This window comes from Wyeomyia smithii, chromosome 2 (genome assembly GCF_029784165.1).
Source record: "Wyeomyia smithii strain HCP4-BCI-WySm-NY-G18 chromosome 2, ASM2978416v1, whole genome shotgun sequence".
NCBI lineage: Eukaryota > Metazoa > Arthropoda > Insecta > Diptera > Culicidae > Wyeomyia > Wyeomyia smithii.
In genome coordinates this window covers 112876113-112899635 of record NC_073695.1, presented here as the reverse complement: position 1 = coordinate 112899635, position 23523 = coordinate 112876113, and the positions used below count along the sequence as shown (strand labels likewise).

General features: G+C 38.0%; 3 protein-coding genes across 4 annotated transcripts; 1 reads left to right on the top strand and 2 right to left on the bottom strand.

Moving 5' to 3' along the window:
* Nucleotides 1–3536: 3536 nt before the first annotated feature.
* LOC129724195 (uncharacterized) lies at nt 3537–4495 on the bottom strand. Its single transcript, XM_055678885.1, has 2 exons — nt 4299–4495; nt 3537–4199 (listed from the first exon to the last, which is right to left on the bottom strand). The coding sequence occupies exons 1-2, from the start codon at nt 4381–4383 to the stop codon at nt 3538–3540; spliced, it is 747 nt and encodes a 248-aa protein (XP_055534860.1). The 5' UTR covers nt 4384–4495; the 3' UTR covers nt 3537.
* Nucleotides 4496–4995: 500 nt separating this feature from the next.
* Nucleotides 4996–7649, bottom strand: LOC129724196 (THO complex subunit 4). 2 transcript variants are annotated; one of them, XM_055678886.1, is made up of 4 exons: nt 7191–7649; nt 6062–6293; nt 5797–5997; nt 4996–5735 (listed from the first exon to the last, which is right to left on the bottom strand). In XM_055678886.1, the coding sequence occupies exons 1-4, from the start codon at nt 7422–7424 to the stop codon at nt 5608–5610; spliced, it is 795 nt and encodes a 264-aa protein (XP_055534861.1). In that variant the 5' UTR covers nt 7425–7649; the 3' UTR covers nt 4996–5607. The 2 variants fall into 2 exon arrangements, with proteins under 2 accessions (XP_055534861.1, XP_055534862.1); XM_055678887.1 differs by having other exon boundaries at nt 4996–5732.
* Nucleotides 7650–15507: 7858 nt separating this feature from the next.
* On the top strand, nt 15508–18867 carry LOC129721644 (serine-rich adhesin for platelets). The gene is made up of 4 exons (XM_055674436.1): nt 15508–16396; nt 16538–17891; nt 18049–18188; nt 18248–18867. The coding sequence occupies exons 1-4, from the start codon at nt 15859–15861 to the stop codon at nt 18421–18423; spliced, it is 2208 nt and encodes a 735-aa protein (XP_055530411.1). The 5' UTR covers nt 15508–15858; the 3' UTR covers nt 18424–18867.
* The last annotated feature ends 4656 nt before the right edge of the window (nt 18868–23523 follow it).

The window sequence follows — 23523 nt, the reverse complement described above, 5'->3', positions numbered from 1 at the left end:
AATAGTTTAATGATAGTTTTCCTCACTGATAACTATAAGTAGTTACTGATGGTATTCCCATCCCAAGCATAGTGCATTCTTCATTTCGCTTACGCCCATTACCAACGTGGCTTCAGTCGCTGCTGGTGAAGCGACATGCAAATAGTCGCAAGATAGTTCTGATGGTGCACCTCAAGTGCCAACTTTTACTAACCGGGACTTCACCCTAAACGAATCAAACTGAGCAGCTAATTGAAATCGTGTGTAATACTCTGAGGTTAAAGATCTATCCCTTTCGCGATGGATGTTCATTGCCAGTCGGTAGTCGGCAGTGGAACAATTAAAATATACATGGGAACAAGTAGTGTAGTGTAAAGAATAATCAGGGTCTTATTACACGATTTTTTTTTACTTCTTTTACGCGGATTCTGGATTTACACGGTTTTCGGAATCCACGCGGATTTTTTATGTTACCCCAATGTTACATTGTAATGTTACAATGTTATGTAAAAACGTGGGAAATAGAAACCTTCCACTTACTTCCAGCTAACGTATAACTAACATAACATCGTAACACTGTTACGTAACAATCTATATAATGTTACGTAACAATGTTGACCGGGTAGGTTGTAATAATCAAGTAGATTTATAGGGTAAGGGACCCATAATTCGCCCTGACCCCATAATTCGCCCACCCACTAATCAACGAATTGTTTACGGGGTTTGTCATTGGATTATGCCAAATAATTTATTTTCAATCTCAGCTGTTTCTTTTTTATGTTTAAACACGGTTCTAAGAGTTAACACTATATTGCGAACAATGAAAAAAAAATAGGTGGGCGAATTTTGGGTACTCAAATAAAGTGGGCGAATTCGGTTTTCGAAATTTTTTTTTTGATACCAAATGACTTAAAAACGCATGAAACGTCGAGAATTGGTGTCATCTGAAAACATTTTTTTTGCAAAAATCTGCTCTCTGGGACTTTGTCGTTTTTTCAATTGTGGAAGGCGGAGTTAAAAATGATTAGAATTTATCTTTCGAAATTGATCACTAGTCTCTCGAAATAGCTTGTATAATAATATACACTATAACTAGCATCGAATACATTATGTTTCATTAGGGTGGTTCATTTATTCGGCCTAGGGTGGTTCATAATATTGTGAAAAATGAGTATAAAATAAAAAACAGCACTTCGGTTCGTTTGATTGGTGTGACGTCTTCGAAAAAGTTTTAGATAATAATTCTGTCTTTCCAAAAAAGTTTCACTTAAAAAATTATTTGATTATTAAATTTAAGAAAATTTAATTAATAATTATTCAAAAGGGCTCATTTTTTAAAAACTTAAATAAGTTATCACTTTTAAAAAATAAGTTATCATTTTTTGAAAAAAAAATTTTTGAAAGAAAGAAATATATTTTCAATTTTTTTTCAAAGGCTTTTTTTTGGAAGGAAAAAATATTATTTACAACTTTGCCGAAGACACTATGCCGTTTCGACTGTAGACATATTTTTAATTTCCAATAGAGCACATATTTTTAATTTCCAATTCCTCTATGAGGAATTAAGAATATTTCTACAGTCAAAACGGTTTATTTGATTGGCATAGTGTATCTGGCAAAGCTGTTTTTTTTTTTTTTTTTTTTTTTGTAAGATTTGGACCACTGCGACCATTATTTTGATCTTTTGTGGTATTGTGAGGCAAAGTTGTAAATAATAACTTTGTTCTTCCAAAAATAAATGTACCCGGTGGAAAAAATTGAATTAAAAAAAAAATATAACTTTTTTTCTGATTTCTCCATGGCCGGTTTCGTTGTTCAGGTAAACTTTCGTAGTTTTTATACAAAAATCAGTTTTTTCAAATGGGCTGTTTTGGATAATTAACTTATAACTTTCTTTTTTTTTTTCAAAAAATTAACTTGTTTTTAGAGAGTTTTTTTTTTTTTGAAAAACAAAACTATTATCTACAACTTTGCCGAATACGTCACACCGCGCAAACGAACCGTGTTGGCTCTAAAAATATTTGTAATCATGAATACCTATCCGAAATAGCATTTTCAATAGCGTTTCAAAATATTAAACCAATAGCACAACATGGCATCTTTTGCCTATAAAAACGTTTATGCAAAGTTTCAGTCAATGGGCACGTTCACGTTCTGATGATGTAAACTTGACAGAAAATATATGGTCGAACTGTCAAAACGACGCAAACCCAGAAACAACGAGTCAATTGTGTTGCGTATCTGATTAAGATCCCCATACTCTCATTATCACTGAATAACATCGATGCAGTCTTTTGTCCGATTATATAAGCCAGAGCACTGTGTGTTCAATCAAGTGTTAGCAAAAGACATTATTGTGGTAAACGAAACGAATAAATTGTCTGGTACAACATTCGAAAGAACAAGTACAAGTGTCTTTGAGAGTATATTTTTTAAACAAAATAAAATAAAACATATTTCATCAGTTTCCACCGTTTCATGTACTTTTAAGACACTTGGAATGGAAAACATTTTTCGAATATTCGAATCCCATGTACCTCCCGTGTGTGAGTTTTCAAATGACATGAAAGCATTCAACATTTTCCGCGAGACACAATCTTAACTTTGGTTGAGATAATTTCTTTTTGCACAGAGTAGTTTTTTGATACATTTTGTAAACTTGTTTTGTAAAATCTTTCTATTTCACATATAATTTTCCAATTCAACATTGCCACCCTAACGACAATGATATAACAAATATTATATTTTCAGGAATTTTTCTTTTGGTATTCAGTGAAAAAAGACCACCCTAATGGAACATAATGAATTCGATGATAGTTATAGTGTATATCATTATACAAGCTGTTTCAAGAGAGTAGTGATCAATTTCAAAAGCTGAAATCTAAAAATTTTGAACTCCGCCTTCCATAATTGAAAAAACGACTGTGTCCCAGAGAGCAGAAAAAAAAATTCAGATGAGACCAGTCATTTGGCATCAAAAAAAATTCGAAAACCGAAATTTTACGTACAACCACCATACCCCCCCCCCCCCTTGGTTGATATTTCGGTTATCAAAAAGGCCAAACTTCAATCCCTTTGCGTAACCCCATTTTAAGTCCGATTGAGCTGAATTTTTGCACAGGATGTTTTTTCGAGCAGGTTAACATTTTGTATAGGGTTTTTTTTTTTTTTGAAATTTTCTAGTCACTTTTTTTTCCATACGATGATTGGCGCCCTACACTAGATACATTGCTTATGTGGCATGGAAAAAGAAGACTCGGAACATCAGTTATGCCGATGTCCAGCAATTTTTAGCAAAAGGTATAGGTTCTCTGGAACCCTCTGCAATCTAAAGAACAAATCCCACTACGGTTGTGCGCTTCATACGAAGTGTAATACAGGACTGGACTAATGCTATTGGTCAGACTATAACGACGACTTCCAATAGTGATATACGTTATCCTGATTTAGCAATATTGAAAAGGGAGAATATGTCAAAAAATATCAAAAAATTGGTCGCAGTGAAAAAAATACCCAACACGGAAAAAAAGAATTCAATGAAACAAGACAAAAAACTATTCAATTTAACCAATTTATTCCATATTTATCTATCGCAAAGAATTTTATCATTTGTTTGCCATTAGAAGTTACGAATGCGTTGAACTTAGTATCATCGGTTGGGGTCAGAGATACAATTTCAGCAAGTTCGATTCGATGCTCGAAGGATATATTAAAGTTGCTTGACGTGCTCATGCTCTTCATCACAGCCTCAGCAGAATCACTGAATTCTGTTATTGCAGACTCACGACTGTTACCACCAAAATATAGCGGCCTTGTAGAGATAGCTACAATATGTCGATCATGGCAAAGTTTTTTCAACCTTCTGTTTAGAGTTTTAAGGTACGTATCCATTCGAATTAATTTGCTTTCGGTGCATTTGCTCCAGTAGAAGGCTGCAACTGAGTCGATCAACAGGTACCTATTAATCGGGTTTTCCGCAAAAAGCTCGTTTAAAGTTAGAAAGGAGAATTCAAATTCATCCAGCGTACAGCATTTGATCATGCTCAATCTAGAAAAAGACTCCTGACGGATACGTTCGATTTCGTTCCGATCGTTGGTTTTGTTTGCTGGGACCGAGCAGTTCACTATTTGCTTTTCCATTATGTTTAGAAGATAAGACAAATTAATGTTATTGTCACAGTTAACAATAACGGCGCCAAGGGCATGCCCTCCACAGTCCACTGGAAGAATTATTTTTGCAATCAATTCCAAAACAAGGCACGATTTACCACAGTTCGAATTTCCAACAATCTCCACCATCTCTCCTCTTGTAGGACTACCTGCAGGAAACAGATCCGGATCGAGAGACCTTCCACTAGACGAGGGCCAGTTTGAGTTATTGGCAGCAATCTCAAGTTTGGACATATTACACCGAAAATGTATCTGTTCTGATCGTTCTGATCTTGGTCCTGCCTCGGCTCCCGCTAAACTGACCCAATGCTGCCAACTCTTTTTTAACTTAATGCAGAATTTATATACTACCAAGAAAAACGATTCATTAGATAGTTTCATGAAAATCATATTATTGAACCGGAGAATTTAATATATCTAATCTAGTTAGCAATTCTTTAAAGACCTTATATTTGATATGTTAAAGAAATAAAAACTAATACAATCGCAACATCAGAAAATATACAAAAACGTTTGCATACCTGGCAGCTCTGGTATTGTCATACGTTTGTCAACGAGGACACACGCCTTTGTGTAGGCAAATGATTTGTTCAAGGTCTAATTAATCAAAATGAACATTTTAGAAGTAGAAAGTCCAGTTAGAGAAAAGATAAAAAACGATACCAATTCAAGATCACTAATTCAAGATATTCTGCTTGTAACATTACTAGTAGGTCAAACGTAATTTAATGTAGCAGGTTATGCTTTATGAAAAAAGCTTTTTTAGTTCTTACAAAAGCAATAAATCGAAGACACAAATCTGATTGGGAGCTCAACTGTATTTCTTTAAATATAAAAAAATGTTCATTACTTTCACAGATCACTTTTATTTATCATTGTCAGCAATATTTTCAATTAAATTATAAAAAGTATATATACTACCTGATAAGTTTCTGCTGTTACAGAGCACTTTTTTGAACTAGTTTATCGAATTGAATCATAAACATTAGTTTTCTGAAATATTTTTCCCATCAAATCTTTCTTTATGCATTGCTGTACTTTTGAAATATGACAAACAATTCTTTCATGTAATCTCGCTTGAATCAGGTGCAAATTGTTATTATTTAATACAATAAATGAAAAATGTATTTAGTTTTACTACTAGAATTTCTATTATCAAATAAAAAGTAACCAGTTAATCATGAATTTCCGCACATGATTTTTGCATGTCTCCACTGCAACAAACAATTTGCTGTTGCTTTCATCAAAATATCTCATCAGTGTCGGTGTTTTTGCTTTTACAGCCAAATTTTTACTCGTTCATTTTAAATTATTTCTCCTGATTTGTTTTTTTTTATTTACACCGCGATAGGCATATTTTTCCTTGCGTGTCTCATCGCACAAACAGAAATTGTGCACGAGGTGTTCAGGTTCTTAGACTCTATTGATTAAGATGCCACGCTCTGCCCTGCAGCGCCATTACTTCATATCCTTTGTGTACGCATCCAGTTCTGCGTCCAACTCTTCGGCGGTCTTGGTTTCTCGCTGCTGTCTACGGGAACCCCCACTGCCACCACCTCCGCCGCGACGACTCGATTGACTACCTGCTGATTGAAGAATAAATCATGAAATTTGAAATTTTATTCATTTTACAATGAACCCAAATACCTCTCGAGGGTCCACTGCTAGACTGTCTCCGAGGGGAACGCGGCAAACTTCTTTCACCACCCAGACGAGGGGCGCGAGGTGTTGGGATGTCGGATGTCGCTAGCTGTATGCTCATGGGTCGTCCATCCAAGGGAACACCGTTGTACTGCTTCATCGCTTTTATTGCGTCAGCCCGACGTTCGAATACAACATCAGCTGTACCTGAAAAATACAGAGAAACAAATGTTTTAACATCTAATGATCGGAAAAAAACACCACTGCTCACCTAAGGATCTACCAGATCGGTCATAATGCACAGACGCACTTTTCAATGGTCCAAAATCTGCGAACAGCTCATTTATGTCAGACTCTGATACGCCGAAATCCAGGTTCGATACCATCAATTTGGAACTGCCCAGTCCACTAGCTCCTCCTAATCCAAGTCCAGCCGCCGCCAATAGGCGACTCTTGCGAGCTCCCTCGTACATGTCGTGCTTCCAAGCGCTGTTAACGTCACCCTGTGAATGTGGTTGGTTTTGTTTTGGATGTTGGAATGAGGTTATTGTGATATAAAGTGTGTGTTCGGGTCAAATGACTCGTGGAAAATCCCAGCGCATTTCAGCGCTTGTTCTCTTCCTCTCTCTCGGTCTGCCTCCAGCCGCTTCCAGCGGAACAGAAAACGGAAAGAAACCCGTTCAGAATCCCGCATACTCTGGTTTCAAGTCCCATAGCTTCCATTCTGTCAATGTTTCAGGATAAGACATTCGTCGATGGAAATCCTCCAAACGTCCCTTCAACTAGGATCAACATAATTCTTCAGAAATGCAACAAACCACAGGTAATATTCTACAATGCATCACACTTTAACGGATTTACTGATTACCAGATCTCTGTGAAATATATAGTTCCAGATATGCTTTTGGATAGAAAGAAAACACATGGACGTAGAGTAGAGATTGGTATCGGATGAAAATCTAAAAATACATCGATGCCAGAAAAAAAAATTCTCCGTAGACCAACATCATTTTTCACACTTAAAACTCGATGTCAAGTTCCAACCAAAATAAACCAAACTTTCATTCAGCTCTTGAAATGCAGAACAAACCGTTCATTAACGGTTCACCGGTACCGGAATGTCAAAGATAACGCACACACTTGCATTTCTTCGTCCTTCACTTTTCTTCCTTGCTTTTCACGTAGAACTGGGGCATTTGAGGAACGAAAACGAAAAATAAGCTGATCCGCCATTTTGTTTTTGACCCGAGTCAAGAAAACTTTGATTTTCCTAAATGTAACGAGTTACACTACCCAGAATTGAACGAAAATCGCACAACCCAATCACTTCTTCCAACGGGGCGAGATGACATTTCAATTTTTTTAAGAGCACTAACCGTTTCGCCGAAACAACCGCTTACCCGTGCATATTTCGAAGAACGTTGAATTCCGCCTCGGTTGCGTCCCTTAAGGACACCACCTCCGCCGACAGGACCGCGATTTGAGCGAAAACCTCCACCACCGGAGGTTCCATTGCGGGGACGGCTTCTAGGTGCGCCCCCACCGGAACGATAGACTCCGCCACGGTTGCCGCCGCGTTGTGGTCGCTGCGATTTGATGATATCATCCAGACTCATTTCAATTTTGTCCACCATCTTGGTAATTGGCTTAAGTTTGTATTTCAACGTCACAATATCGAACTTTCTGAGTTATTTCACCGGCAATTCGAACGCGACCAAAATCACTACTTGCTTTTCGAAATATGTAGAAATTAGAAACAATAGAATTAGCAAATAACGTTGATTTTACGCAGTTTTTTCGACGCACTAGAAGCAGAACAACGTTTACCGGACGACGTCTATAAACGTTCTAAAAATGCGATGGTGGTGGTGCTAAAGTAATGTTGAACAGGGTAGAACTAGGAGAATAAACAAAAAGAGGAATGACTCGAAAATATATTGGGGTTGCCAGTTTGCCTCGAATGATTACCCATTATTAGAGTAGAAACTAGGAGGTAAATTATAGTAAATATTACCTATTCACAAAAGTTTACGCAAATTCGCGACTACGAAGGTGCTGATATTTGTTTGGTTTTTGCATGAAAAAGAAGAAAGGAAATATTTTGCTTTTGTCATCAAACACATTTTGACAATTGCATATGAGAGTCCGCCTAGGTGCAAACAGCCTTTAAAATCTCTTTCGATTTCGTAGTCGCGAATAAAACAGAAATGCTCAATGGTACAACAATTTTTTAAGTCGATTTAGTTTTTTTCGTGTTGGGTAGTTTCGTCACTGCGACCAATTTTTTGATATTTTGTGACATATTCCTCATTTTCAATCTGGATCTGGAGCTGAGTCAGGAGTATCCTTGGGGCAAAACACGATTACACGATATACTGCGAAATATTTCCAATATTCAATATTACGAAGTATTTATAGTTGCATTTTTGGGCATCCCTTTATTTATATCATAGCTCATTGCCGTTATATCACATACTTAAACATACGTAACACTGGCGATTTTTTTTTGGTACTCTTTGCCCCACATCACCCGGTACCAACACCAGTTTGAACTGCTCGACGAAAATGAACGGAATGAATTTTCTTCATCGCGGCTCTACTCGAGCCCATAATAAAATCCCTTAAGAAACTGTCAAAAAGTTGTTTACAAAATCAATGCTGCATTTTTCGAGTGGGAACGAGACAAATTAGCAATACTCAGAGGGAGAGATATGCGAAGAGAGTGTTGTGAGTCAAACGAACATGTCAAAATTCGAGCCAAACGAACAAGAATGGTAACACATTGAAAGGTATTGCAATAAGGTTCTATAAAGAATATATTTATTTTTACACGTTTTTCATGTTCTATTGCTAAAACATGAATTGAGAATGCTCCAAAGTTGCTTCATCACAGTTATTTTTTACTGGCGGTTCACAAACCCTTTGTATGGTCTACAGAATAATGATGAAAGTATATAAAATTAAACATAAACATAAAATTTAACACCTTCACGGTTTTTGTGATGCACTTTATTATTCCCCAGAACTTCCACCGTCACCATCAGCTATACGAGCCGAATTAGAAAGTTAGTCAACATTGCGCTTTGAGGAGAGATCTGGCACCTCTGATATGTGAAACCTAGTTGCCAAATCAGGGGTTTTTTTCATCGCTTATCTCTCCCTCTGAGGATCTCTAAAACAAATGCAGGGCTGCGCCAGACCCATGTCATGGCAACTGTTTCTTGAAGCCGTCGCTGACGATGATGGCGCTAGTGTTGAAAATATGGTCTTAAGATCCGTTCATTGTGCCGCATCAGTAACACACGAATTTTTTGAGTGCTTCTAACTATATTGAATGTAGAGTTATCCGGAGCGTGTTAGAACATGTTTGAACTTGACCATTTGTGTCCTGCACAAAATCCATTAATTTTTCGAAACAAAACAAACGTTCTTGGCGCTTCGTATTTCTACATACCACATGCAGCAACAGTTGATCTCGCATTGGACGGCTTCAAGAAAAATGTATGGGAATGACGTTCGTGACAGAGATGTGGGCTGCGCAGGTACACAACCTCTATAAACTACTCAAACAGGGTTTTTTTTACAGCAGTTGGTACTTTCGAGTAGTTCATTTTGTACCAACTTTTTTGGAAGATTTCTTCCTGAGAGTTACGTATGTCTTATGTATGTGGTTATATCACATACATAAGACATACGTAACACTCAGGAAGATATCTTCCAAAAAAAATGGTACAAAATGAACTACTCGAATGGTACCACACTCTGAATAAAATCACTGTTTGAGTTGTTTTTGAAGACAGTGTACCTGCGCCGCTCTGCATTTGTTTCGTTCTTATTCGAAAAATTCTGCATTGATTTTGACAAAAACTTTTTGACAGTTCCCCGAAAAAAAAAATAACATAAAAAAACCTTAAAATAGCTGTAATTGTACATAGCTTTACCATAATTTAACTATGTTTTTCATTGTAGATACATCAATTTTACATTAAATATCATTCTCCAGAACAATAAAAAATTCGTTTTTGCCTTTTTTACCATGAAAAAGGGGGGTCGTTATGTATCTTAACAGCATTTTTTCAGGCACTTTGCCCATACATTTTGAAGTCACTGACAATGTTTTTCATGGTAAAATTATTGTCGGTTCAACAACAAAGAACGTTGTTAAAACATGGCAAAGGCAACAATCGTTTACAAGCTTACAGTAAAAATACCGTGTTTTTATTGTAACTATAAAAAAGCAAGGTAATTTTACTATAAGCTTGTAAACGATTGTTGTCATTACCATGTTTAACAATGTTTTTTGTTGTTGAATCTACCACCGACATTAATTTTACCATGAAAAACATTGTCATTGACTTCAAAATGTATGGGAAAAGTGCCTGAAAAAATGCTGTTAAGATACATAACGACCCCCCTTTTTTATGGTAAAAATGGCAAAAACGATATTTTTTATTGTTCTGGACAATGATATTTGATGTAAAATTGATGTATCTACAATGAAAAACATAGTTAAATTATGGTATCCAGCTTTTTACGCGCCATAATGGCAGACGCTATAATGCAAAGTTCGTAATAAATTACCAACCCTTTTGACAACTCTGCTTACGTCAGTTTGAAGTCTTCATATATTTTATCAAACAAAAATATATCTGGCAACATTTTTGTTACCAATTTTTCAGAAATCCCAAATCTGACGCAAGCAGAGAGGTTCGCATATTACGAACACGCATTATAGCGACAGCCATTATGGTGCGTAAAAAGCTGGATAGCTATGTACAATTACAACAATTTTTAAGGTTTTTTAAGTGTTTTTTCAATGATATATTTTTCGGGTCCTAATGGGATTTTCTTTGGGGCTTGATGAAGTCGAGAAAAAGAAAATTCATTTTGTTCATTATTGGTCGAGCATTTGGATAGGACGAGGTACGGAGTACTATGTGTCAACTTGTAACAGAGAAAAACGCCAGTGTTACGTATGTCTTATGTATGTGTGCATACCATAGTTAATCACGTACCACATACATAAGACATACGTAACACTCAGTAAGAAATCTTCCAAAAAAGTTGGTACAAAATGAACTACTCGAATGGTACCACGGTCTGAATAAAATCACTGTTTGAGTTGTTTCTTAAGGCAGTGTACCTGCGCAGCCCTGCATTTGTCTCGTTCCTACTCGAAAAATGCTGCAATGATTTTGTAAATAACTTTTTGACAGTTCCTTATGGGATTTTCTTTAAGGCTCGATAAAGCCGGGGATAAAGAAAATTCATTTTGTTCATTATTTATCGAGTAGTTTGAGAGAACGAGATACGGAGTACTATGGGGTAACGTATACCAGAGAAAAACGCCTGTGTTACGTATGTCTTATGTATTAGCACGTACCATCTACGTGAACTTGACAACATCAAACAGGATGCATCGCGTGAATTCTCTGCGCGAAAATAACTAGATTTCAAAATGGCGAAGCTGTTGTCTGATTAAAACAAAATTTCTGGGTGGATTGCAAATAAGTGAAATTTCGAAAAATCCTAATAAACTCGATACTTGAGCTGACAGGTTTCATACAGCTTCAGTTCAAAGGTGGAAGAGTTACCTGAACAAAAACAGCTGCAGCGGACTATAACAATCCCCAGGAATGTCGTAATATTTATCAGATTTTATGTTGTTTTATTCATTTACGAATTGATAAATTTGCATACCTGAGTGATATCTGATAGCAATCACGTTTTAGGAAATGTACAATTTTCATTTATTTCTCTGATTTTTATGAGCTAGGAAACGGGTTTTGGAAATTATCAGAATATGTTGCGTAATAAATCACTCAGGTATGCAAATTTGTCGTTTACCAGTAGATGAATTCTACGTGAAACTCACATGAAATGCATGCATCTACTGAATCATTTCCAAAGCACATACATAAGACATACGTAACACTCAGGAACAAAACTTCCAAAAAAGTTGGTACAAAATGAACTACTCGAATGGTACCACGCTCTGAATAAAATCACTGTTTGAGTTGTTTTTTTAAGGCAGTGTACCTGTGCAGCCCTGCATTTGGAACCATTCAAATATTACATAACGCGGAATTTGGCAATTTTCAATACCCCCCACCCCCCTGTAACGCAATTTTACATGTTTGCCACATGCAATATAACGCTCCGCTAAATACCCCCCACCCCCTAGAGCGTTGTGTATTATTCGAATGATCCCTTTGTCTCGTTCCTATTCGAAAAATGCTGCATTGATTTTGTAAATAACTTTTTGACAGTTTCTTATGGGATTTTCTATGGAGCTCGATGAAGCCGAGAAAAAGAAAATTCATTTTGTTCATTATTGGTCGAGCAGTTGGACAGGACGAGGTACGGAGTACTATGGGGTAACGTGTACCAGAGAAAAACGCCAGTGTTACGTATGTCTTATGTATGTGGCGGGACCATCATCATCATTGTATCGTTACAATTATGTTAACAGTTGTGCGGGAACTGTAGTTTACCAGTTTATGGCTGTTAAGCTACGCTCATTGCATAATTGATCCATTGCATTGATCCTTCCTTGCACGGCGATGACATCTAATCGACAAGCATCATGAATACAAAGCCCAGCAATAGCGAGAGCGCAATTGAGTTGTTTAGCTATTCACGGATTTCTGATTTGTATATAAATATCAGTTTGAAGAGTGTAATTTTCTGGGCAAAGCGTGTTTTTTTTATTACATATCATAAATTAAACGATAAATTTCTCCTAACAACTTGACTTGCTATTCCAATTCACTGTTTGTTAGAGGTGTGATTATTTATAACTTGATACATCCTGCTGTTAAACGCTCAACTTCTGAAACAGTTTTAAACGGGGCTGTCTCGAATATTGGAACTGAAATTTATGTTACTAGTTAAGGATATTGTTAGTTGAGTTTACTTTTGTGGAAAACTAAGTAACGCGCAGGTAGCAAATTAGAATGGTTCGCCTTTACGCTACTAGGTAAATTAATGAATTCAATTAAATTAAATCAAATTAAATTAAATTAAATATCAAAATATATCTACCGATATCGCGTATTATAATCGAAATATTTTTCATGGAAATAAAGGTGTCTAGCCCCTAGTATTAGATAGTTTATGCACATCAAGGGGCTTTTGTGGCTGTCAAACTCCATACATTTTCATCTACCACTCATTGATTCTGGTACCAGCGATTCTGGTACCCACTTTTTGGTTGGTTTGCCCTAAAACAACTGAAATAGAGTAAATTTTCCATAATTGTCAGTCGACTTACTCTAGAATAAATATCCTCATAGATGAAAAAAAAAACAAGAACTCAACGTTAGTTTTCGGTAGAATGTGCGCTTTCAATGAATAAGATAATTTTCGTAAGCATTTGAAATGAAATACAGTCGCCGTTCGAAAACTGCAAGACCGATAACTGCAACAACTTTGCAGCTATCGGACCACAATCCGTCAAATCTGATATCAAAGTCATATTTGACATTGAAGTGGCAGATCTCGCAGAGGGATTCTAAATGCATTCGAAAATGAAAATTGTTGAATCTCTAGAAACATTTCAAAAGGACTCTATCATTTCTTTCGATTTTTTTCGATTTCGTTTACCTGTTGTCTCTTCATTCTAAATGGGAGATTATAAATCTCCACTATTAATCAATGAAGCAAAATCGCCATGTTATGTGGTTCACTTTTCCTAAGTATTATAAGAGAAAACAATTCTTTTGTGCATTGTTTGGCTAGCTTTCACTACTCAGCGAGGCAGTGCATAGTAGATCACAAACAATACTTTGTGACCTAGCGTTATAAAGACCATTTTACGAACTGACAGGTGTCACGGATCCTGCTGACATTGATGTTGCTTTTACTTGCGTTATGTCGGCGGTTCCGAGCTTTCTGTCAAAATTTCAATCATGAATTGAGTTCAGAAACGTCTCGTAAAATGGTCTATTGTAGTGATGAACTTTATCTTCGCCTACATATTGGTTACGTAAAGTAGTTACTTAAACCAAAAACATCATATCAAGAAGACTGGGAACTCTGCCTGAGATTGAGCGACAGTTTTGACAGCGCAGTCTTTTGAGTAAAAGTGGAACTGACGCATGCTAGTGTGTGCTGGCGATCCGAATGCAAGCCGAACGGACAAGGTGACCCACCACATACGCACACTCTGTCTTCGCAGCGATGTAATTACCAGCAGTTTCATAGCAAGCTTCCACCTTGAATAGATGGAGTGCGCTATTTGATTTGATGCTTGTCATTTGTATGGAATCGATCCAGAGATGGCAGTCTTCTTGATATGATGTTTTTGCTAAAACGCAATAAATTATGATGCGGAAATATAAATATCAAATTGATTAATCGAATAGCTTGTCTATTTTAGTTTTCTGCTATTTTTTGCCACTATTTTATTAAAAAAATACATATCGACATCATTGAAAACAGAAATAGTAGTGACGGACCCCCCTCTAAATTTTGGCATGTGTCAAGTGTTGCAGTTATCGAACGGCATTCGAGAACTGCAATGTAAACATGTTGCAGTTATCGAACGACGACTGTATTAACGCCGTGATAAATTTATGATTGGTAGGCGAAATTTTGACGTTTGTAATCCCCTGATGCACATTACATACACACACATTCACCATTATTGTTTCTGGAAGTCGTGCGGAGGCGCCACATTACTTGAAGTTCGCAAGGTATATGAGAAGAGCTGAAACTTATGTATCTTGTTATCTTATCTTTGCTTAGATCGAAAATCGATATCGTTTTATATTTCACTGGATTCCAGCGACTTCAGGAAACAGTCGCCCTGAAAATCTGTTAAAGCTCTATTTAGAGTTCCAAGCACATACGTTACGTATGTCTTATGTATGTGGTTCCAAGCGAAGTGAAAATCTCATACAAAATGTTCATTTTTTCACGCTCGTGAAAATTCAACCTGCAAAAATTTCACTTCGCTTGGAACTGTAAACAAATTCGATCCTGCGAAATCAAAGGCTGCGGATCTCATCTTTTTCACTTGGGTTTATTTATTTCACGCATGCAAACGCTAGTGAAAAAAGCAGCAGAGCGAAAACTTGCGTGCGTTCCTATTTTGTCAGTTGCAGCCAATTTTCACTTCGCTCGGAGTGCAAACTCGTGAATTTCGCTTCACTTAAACTGTAAACTGCAGGCTAGTGAAATACCTGCGTGTTCCACAAACGGGTTTTCACGACAGATTTCGCAAGCGAAAATTTACGCTTTTTCACTTGCCAAATTTTTCACTTCGCTTGGAACTGTAAACTATTAGCGAATTTCTTTATTCCACTGTGTGCGGGCAAAACTGCCGAGGAATAATAGAACGTCATTGCCATTTAAGACGCAAGTAAGAAAGAGATGCCAGATAATTGTTTACGAACTTAGCACGTGCAGTGGTGGGTTGAAGCTGACAAATTTTACAGTGCGCTTCGGGCAGCACGGCAGGTCAAAGCTGGGTCAAAATGGACCGAATAAAGAAGGGTTCTGACAGCAGTTAGTGGGCTTCCAGGTCAAAACGAGGTGAGCTGGTGGAATAAAGAAATTCGCTATATGCTTAACGTAATCATGTCTGAGATGCGTTAAATTTCATAAGCGTGTAAATATATCGTTTGCTTAAAGAACAGTCGGATTATCAGCGATGTAGTGTAGAAATGTCAAAATTACTGACATTTGTCGTAGTAAAAACGGTCAAATCCATCAGTCATCATCATCTTCATCATGCCATCATTGTCATAAGTGTTGTGTGAATGTTTTTCTTTCGTATTACAAGATCTTGCAAGAAATTTGCGCATATTTAAATCAAAATTATTCAATCACTCGTCCGATAACTACCAGACTACTGCAGAAATAAATTATCCACGTGTGAAGAATGTCGATTGACCAGAACGCGGTCAACATTTGGAAAGGCAGGACAGCAAGACTACTGCTTCACTTTGTTCTCACCAGCAGTTGCAAGAGTAATCGGATGACGTTGCTTTTAGAAAATTGCTGAAAGGTTTTTTGTTGCTGCTTCATTTATTAGATAAGATATTGCTTGCTTCAAAACCCGACATGCCGTGTGAAAGTTGCCACATACAGTTTGGAATAATTACGCGCAAAAAGTCATGTTTCGAATGTCGCCGATTGTTTTGCAGAAGCTGCCTTGAAAAACGCCAAGAAAAGATCCTATGCCACAACTGTGTAATCTTTACCAAGCGCCCCCTAACAAAAGTAGACCTCGGGCAGCTGAAGGTAAAAGATTTGATATTCTATCTTCAGTCGAAGCACATCTCGACTTCCGGCTGCGTCGAAAAGGAAGATCTAATAAATCTGATCATTGCACATGTCAATTCCGGAGCAAGTAGTCTTCGAAGTCCGTCGGGTAGTGCCGATAGTGGAAATGGTGGAGTATTTAATTTTAGCTCGGCGTCATCGACCGGAGGTAGCAGTGGAGGTGTTAGGGCCGAAGGAGGTAGAAGAAATCAGTCTGGTGCCTCAAGATATGGTAATTTTTATCCCGCTGGTACGGATAATTGCGCGAGTACATTTGATCAACTCAAGAGTACATGTCAAAATTTATTCACGTCCATTACGGAAAAGCTTAGTACAGGTATGTTGAATATCACAATTGTTTTGTGTTGATGGATTCTATCATAATTTTATAATAACAGTTTAAAATTACATATTGTTGTTTTAATTTCTTGTTAATCTGTTTCAGTATTATTATCATAATTGTTCTTAACATTTTCAGATACGCCAAAATCAAATTTTGCGCCGGGTTTTTCCAATACAACCCCAGAGGGAAATGCACAACCCGAGGGCCAATCAGAAGCAAATGTATTCCAACAACCACGCTTTGGAAATAATGATGTGTATCAGGTCAATTCTCGACAATCGAGTACCGGTAACGGAAGTTCGACAGGCTTACGATCAAGCACATCCGGTCAAGGTGATGCTTCAAACGAGAGAAATTCTTTTCCAACCGACGCCGGCAATAGCAGTGGGGTTACTAGTGGTGCTGATAGTAGTAGCAACACTTCATCAGTTTCTTCTCCAGAAAGGCCAGCTTCCAAAGACATTCGGCTAGAAAACGTTAATCTATCACTCAGTGCACGGATTGAAAGTATGCTAGCATCGGACGCTGGTCAAAATGGGTGTGAATGTTCGGACGAAGAAGATGATGATGAAACAAGAGGAACACCAAAGCGAAAGGAATCCAGAAAGGCGACATCAGGAGATACTCCGACGTCGGAAGCTGGTCCGAGTCACATCACAATAACTGATCACACATTGGTTTTAGAACCAAAAGCAGAAACGCCATCCTCTTCGTTTGGTAAAATTAACCTAGATTGTGAGCGATCCTCAAACGAAGAAAAGATAATTATTGTCTCGACTGACACAGAGAGTTGGCAGATAATCAATAATCCAGAATCCCCAACTGTAACGGGCAGTACAGGCATCGAACACAACTTTGCTGCACATAAATCCTTACAAAGAATAGAAGAAGAAAATGTTTCTGATGTTCCTTGCACTAGCCACCAAATTTCAAGGCGACGCTCTGATAGCTGTCTGCTTGCGATGAATCGTACCGAAGCTAAACCTCGGTGTCAAACAGTTCCTGAGTCGGACATAGGAGCACATTCTAGTCAAAATCAAAGTGCAGTTTTTACTGCTATCAACACCAATAAGTGCTTTAAGTGCGGCAAACGACGCAGTGGAATTCGGAAGCAACTAAAAAAGTTTCGCAAGCAGTTGGAAACGGCAACTGCCTGCTCGGAAACAGCAAAGCGGCAGCAGTTAGAAGCTTTTCTCAGCTATTTGGAACGGCGAAGTAAAGGTTCAGCTGAGCTATCCGACAGTGAATCTATCACGGAGGAAGCCAGCATAAGTTTGGCTGAGGTAGACCCACTGGAAGGCGATCACAGTACCGGTTCCGCCCAAAGAGAGGTGGGTAGGGCAAGTTCCTCTTCAACAGATGAGAATCGACTACATTCCGGCTATCCGCGGGCGGATGGTGTCGAATTGGAAAGCACTCATGTGTATTCTGCTGGTAATCACGAGCTTGCCAACAAGAGCCACATCAAGTTAAGTGATATCAAGGAAAGGTAATACATTTTTTATGGCCTTTATTTTTGTTTGGGTAGTTTTACGTAAAATTTATTTGTACTAAAATTTTAGTCTTTCTGTATTTTTACCTTTCAATATTTTTACCCAGAGCATGAATTTTCTACAGATTCATTTAAATTTCGCTTCTAATTTCAGTGCTGATCTAGATATCCTATCGGTAAAACAGCTCAAGGAAATATTGATGCTGAATCGTGTTGATTTTAAAGGCTGCTGTGAAAAACCTGAGCTTCGGGAACGTGTCCTGCGTCTCTGGCGAGATTACAAATCCATTCCATGTAAGTAGACAATTTAAAGCAAACAGAGACAATCGATTCACGTAACATACATATTTTAGCAATCGAAAAATTACCCTCAGATGATTTGTGCAAAATCTGTATGGATGCACCGATTGAGTGCGTCATACTAGAATGCGGTCATATGACTACGTGTACGGCCTGTGGTAAAGTACTCAGTGAATGTCCTATTTGTCGGCAGTATATTGTGCGAGTGGTTCGATTTTTCCGCGCGTGAACGTTTTGTTATTCTTTTATTCTTTGTCGAAAGAAACGACTTTTTTGCTCACATCTGTGGATTAGTCAAAGTTTTAGATGGTTAAGGAAGATTGTGATTTTACAACCTAACAACGTTTTCAAGCGGGGTAATATGATAACATCAAATAATATATCGAAATGCGGTTTTGATAGTGGTTAGGTGCTGACAATAGCAGCAAACATATTAAGTAGTAACCCAATGAGCATAAAAGAGAGGTGGGGAGGAGAGTGCAAGTGTTAGTAAGTTTCCTCCTCACCTTTCGTTTATGCTCATTGGTAGTGACCGAGTGCAACTCTAAAAAGTTGCGTGTACAATATTGTAGATAGCGGGATGCAAACGAAACCTTATATTATTGTTATCCCTTTTATTGTCGATTCGGTATGTCATTTCCTGGCAATAAATTAAAGCAAAGTCTATGCTATTCCACATATATATATATATATATATATATATATATATATATATATATATATATATATATATATATATATATATATATATATATATATATATATATATATATATATATATATATATATATATATATATATATATATATATATATATATATATATATATATATATATATATATATATATATATATATATATATATATATATATATATATATATATATATATATATATATATATATATATATAAATCAGTGATTTATTTGGAAATAATTTAGAAAAAATACAGTGTTCGATTCTGCAATTTGAACTTGTAACAATGCCGCCAGGGAAAGGGTAATTACCGCATTTTTGTTGATAAATTCTCATTGTAACCAATATTTGCAACCAGGCTACCTACCTATCGGCCTAATACGCGAAAATAGCATATGTACTGTTATATCGAGTAACAAAGATAGCAATGTTTTCTAATACTTCCAATGATGTATTAAAACCATCTAGTTTCCGAGTTTTCCATGCTACAATTTAACTACGTAATGTTTAACGCATTGAGTATATTATACGAACCTAGTCTGAATAGCAGTACTCTAACTAGAACGTATCCGATGCTTCCGTAATATCTTTCTTTAACAATCAGACGAAGGCCTGTGTGGCCTTATTATTTTGGATTATACTCGGTCCATGGCTACTCGTCGCTGTGGCTGTGGAGATCGTCTTCCACTTGGTCGATCCACCGTGCACATTGCGCGCCGCGACGCCTCGTTCCTGTTGAATCGTTATCCAAAACCATATTGACTGGGCTTTCGTCCGACACACTTACGATATGTCCAGCCAATCGCAACCTTCCGATTTTACGTGTATGGACTGTAACGAGTTCCCCCAGTAACAGACACAACTCGTGGTTCATTCGTCGTCTCCATGTCCCATTTTCCATCTTCATCCCACCATAGATCATACGCAGCACCTTTCATTCGATAACCCAAAGGGCACGCTAGTCCACCACGAGCAAAGTCCATGTTTCGTGGCCGTAGAGGACTACCGGTCTGTCTGTGTGTTTTGTAGATGGTAAACTTTGTGGAGCGGCGAGTTTTTTTCATTCGAAGTGTTTTCCGTAGTCCAAAGTAAGTGCGATTTCCGGCCATAATGCGTTTTCAATCTCTCTGCTAGTGTCATTGTCGGCGATCAGTGAGCCCAAATACACAAACACGTCTACCACCTCGATTCCGTCACCGTCATTTAGAATCCGTGGTGGGAGCCCGACAGAGTATTCCCATGAGCCTCTACTTCTCATGTATTTGGTCTTCGACGTGTTTATGACTAGTCCGACCAGATTGGCCTCTTCCTGAAGTCTTTCCGTCAACGTCCCAAAGTAGCGTTTCCGTCAACGTCCCAAAGTTGCGTGCCATAATGGCGAAGCCAAGTAACTGGCTGGACTTCCTGAAGATCTTACCACTCGGTTCTATCCCCGCTCTACTTATAACACCTTCCATGGCAATGTTAAATAGCAGACATTAAAACCCATCACTCTGCCGAAACCCTCTTCGAGCTTCGAAAGGACTCGAGAGCGCCCTTGAAGCTCGCAATGTACACATCACTCTATCCATCGTCGCTCTGACCAATCGCGTAATTATGTCCGGGAACCAGTGTTTGTGCATAATTTGTCATAGCTAATCTCGTTCGGTTGTATCATATGCCGCTCTAAAGTTGATGAATAGGTGGTACGTGGTTACATTGTACTCGCGACATTTCTGGAGTACCTGCCGCAGTGCAAAGATTAGGCCCGTGGTGGCGCAGGCCCTTATGAACCCCACTTAGTATTACCCAACGAATTCTTTTGCGAAAGCTGGAAGAGTACCTTGTAGGTAGCGCTTAGAAGTGTGATTGCACGATTGTTGCTACAATCCAGTTTGTCGCTTTTTTGTAGATGGGACACACGATTCGTTCCATCCATTTCTCTGGTAACGCCTTATCCTCCCAGATCCTAACAACTGGGTGATTGTTATGTTGCAATGCCTTAGCGTGTTTTAGAAGCTCGCTTTGCAATAGGTCACTGCTAGCGGCTTTTTTGTTTTTCAACCTACCGATTTCCTCCTCAATCTCCTGGAAGCTTGGGGCTGGGAACCTCTCGTCTGCTGCGCGCACTCCTAGATCAATTGCCGTGCCGCCTTCGTCTGTCGTTAGGTGTTGCTTCCAACTTTCGAACATCTCACAGAAGATTGTCAGAAGATTTCGTGACAATCGTGTCCGCTGCGTACTGCAAGAGTCAGGTATCTTGTACTAGTAATCTTTGATCAAAGCTAACACGTCATAGCTAAGAGTGTATGAGTGGGGAGCTTCGTAACCGCAAGGTTACAGAGTCCGCTTTGATAAGCGAGTGGTCGTGGGTCCGAATCTTAGTAGAATCAGGCCATTTGGTTGTCTCAGGCTCCCCACTGCATACCCTTACTTCAAACTGAATTCTATAGTACCCCTGCTGACTTGCATCCTAACAAAAATTAGTCCCTCTTATCATGCTTGTCTTTTCTCCTCAGAAAACCTCTAGAGTGCAGGAGAACATCTTGCACTGCGGAAACAACTGCCGTCACACTAAAGAGCCAATCAACACAGATGCAAGAAGAGAGCTACAAACGATTTTCAGCTGTTGAGCTACCTGAACGCACTGCGGTGAAATCTGAAATCTCTCTCTTGCGAGACAATGAACTATGGTGTACTTTCTCACACGTGTGGTCATCACGCACAATAATTACACTGCAGAGCTAGGGTGTTTGTCTCGTTTGTGGAGAAAGACACAGTGTGGCGAAAGTATTTGCTACACGCAGGCACATACTGGAAGGGAAGTGCGCGGTGAATTTTTTCTCCTCTCCTTTCACATACTGCGGAGAATGACAAGCATGCCTCTTATAATAAAACTGGTCTGAGTAACGTATAATAGTTCTCTTCAGAGAATTGTAATTATGGCGCGGTCTTGGCTGGAGGAACGAAGGTTCGATATGACTCCTTCCTCTTGACAAAATATAAGTCCTGCTTATAATAAAACTGATCAGAGGTGAAGCATTGAGTGCCTTTTCAGGAAATTGTGATTGTGACGCGGTGTTGGTAGGAGGAACGAGGTTTCGATAAGACTTCTTCCTCTTGATAAAATAAGTCCTTATAATAAAACTGATCTCAGGAATATACTTCCTCTACAGGAAATTGTAATTGGCGACTCCTTCCTCTTGACATTGTAATATAAAATTAACCTGATCAGAGAGAAACGTTAGGTGTAGTCTCAGTCCAGAGAATTGTATTTGGCGATGTTGGTAGTATAGAAAGAGGCTCGGTATAGAAGAGCAGTAAGCTTGAAACGAAAGGTTAAACTCACACACAAGCACGGTTATAAATGAAAGCGTATCTATACTTCAATAGTGATACTGCCAATAATATGAAGTGCGGAGTACAGAAAACACCTGGGCAATTTCACAATAGATCAAATGTCTCTGGTCGCAGTAATGAGTTCACACAGAGGAAAAAAAAATGTATGAGTCAATCGTGTATCGACACACCTTGAGTCCGAATACCATTAACGTGCCCTGGTTCATGCGTTTATCCAATGGTGGAACTCTAGCTTAACAGAAGTTGTGCAAACGTTTGCAAGAGATCACCAGCAACACTAATAAATATGTGTTGCGTTGAAGCGCTTGAAAGGTTTTCGTTTATCAGTGGCGTTCCCGCCTAACAGAAGCCATTTGAACGTTTCAAACGGCAACTTGGCAACTATTATTATGCACTGCCCATAAAAGCATAAGAGTCCCATATGGAAATGCTCACAATTGAGAAAATTGTAAATGAAGATCTAACCTTGAATCAAAGGCAAATAACTATGACTTAACTGGAAGCATGTTTTATTCATCTGCATGTTCATGAGGTGGAACATTATATATTTCCATGAGTTCTAAGAACTTTTGCATGAATTCCAGGCTTGGAAATAAATGATGGGACTCGTTTGCCTTTATTTTGTACCTAGACAAAGAATAAACGTATATCAGTCTCCACGCATTCTGAGACGACCAAGGTATTTATTATCATTCCTTATTGAATTTATCATGTGCAAAGTTTATTTCAGTCAAACATTTTTGGATCATACGAATTGCAATACAGCGATTTAGTTTCAACGGATTGCAACATAACCCGGTGCATGTTTTTCACCAAAAAGCAACAAAAGCAGATAGACGAAAGTTCGTTCGACAAAGAGTCTACAATGATTTTTTTAAAGAGTCCACGAGGAATCGATGCAGACCGTAAGGCCAACACTGAACACTTGAATTTCACTCATCCCAGGTGCTAAGAAGGATTTCTGGAAACAGTTGAAAAAAACTTCACTATAACTTTCGATTCCTTTCGAAAACACACATTAGTTTTAATCAGTTCTGATATCTCTAGCTGATTTTTAATTGTACCTTGCAAACATGAACTGTGTTTTAATTTATTTAAGTCAATGATGTTTTTATGTGAACACTTTTCTTTGAACTGATAACAAATGTGAAATGTTTTTTTTTTAAGCACAATCGAATATATACTAAGGATGGGACTCGTATGCCTTAATTTTCAATATGGGACAGGGAAGGTTAAGTATTTTTCAGTATTTTTCAGAAAAAATTTTCAAATTTTATCAAGGCATACGAAAATT

Bases quoted from the DNA above. Each gene is read 5' to 3' on its own strand.
- LOC129721644 (XM_055674436.1), top strand. From the start codon at position 15,859: ATGCCGTGTGAAAGTTGCCACATACAGTTTGGAATAATTACGCGCAAA. The intron at 17,892-18,048 runs GTAATACATTTT...TTCTAATTTCAG, and splicing joins TTAAGTGATATCAAGGAAAG to TGCTGATCTAGATATCCTAT. The intron at 18,189-18,247 runs GTAAGTAGACAA...TACATATTTTAG, and splicing joins AGATTACAAATCCATTCCAT to CAATCGAAAAATTACCCTCA.
- LOC129724196 (XM_055678886.1), bottom strand. From the start codon at position 7,424: ATGGTGGACAAAATTGAAATGAGTCTGGATGATATCATCAAATCGCAG. The intron at 6,294-7,190 runs GTAAGCGGTTGT...CCACATTCACAG, and splicing joins GTTCTTCGAAATATGCACGG to GGTGACGTTAACAGCGCTTG. The intron at 5,998-6,061 runs GTGAGCAGTGGT...TGTATTTTTCAG, and splicing joins CCGATCTGGTAGATCCTTAG to GTACAGCTGATGTTGTATTC.
- LOC129724195 (XM_055678885.1), bottom strand. From the start codon at position 4,383: ATGTCCAAACTTGAGATTGCTGCCAATAACTCAAACTGGCCCTCGTCT. The intron at 4,200-4,298 runs GTAGTCCTACAA...TAATTCTTCCAG, and splicing joins TCCGGATCTGTTTCCTGCAG to TGGACTGTGGAGGGCATGCC.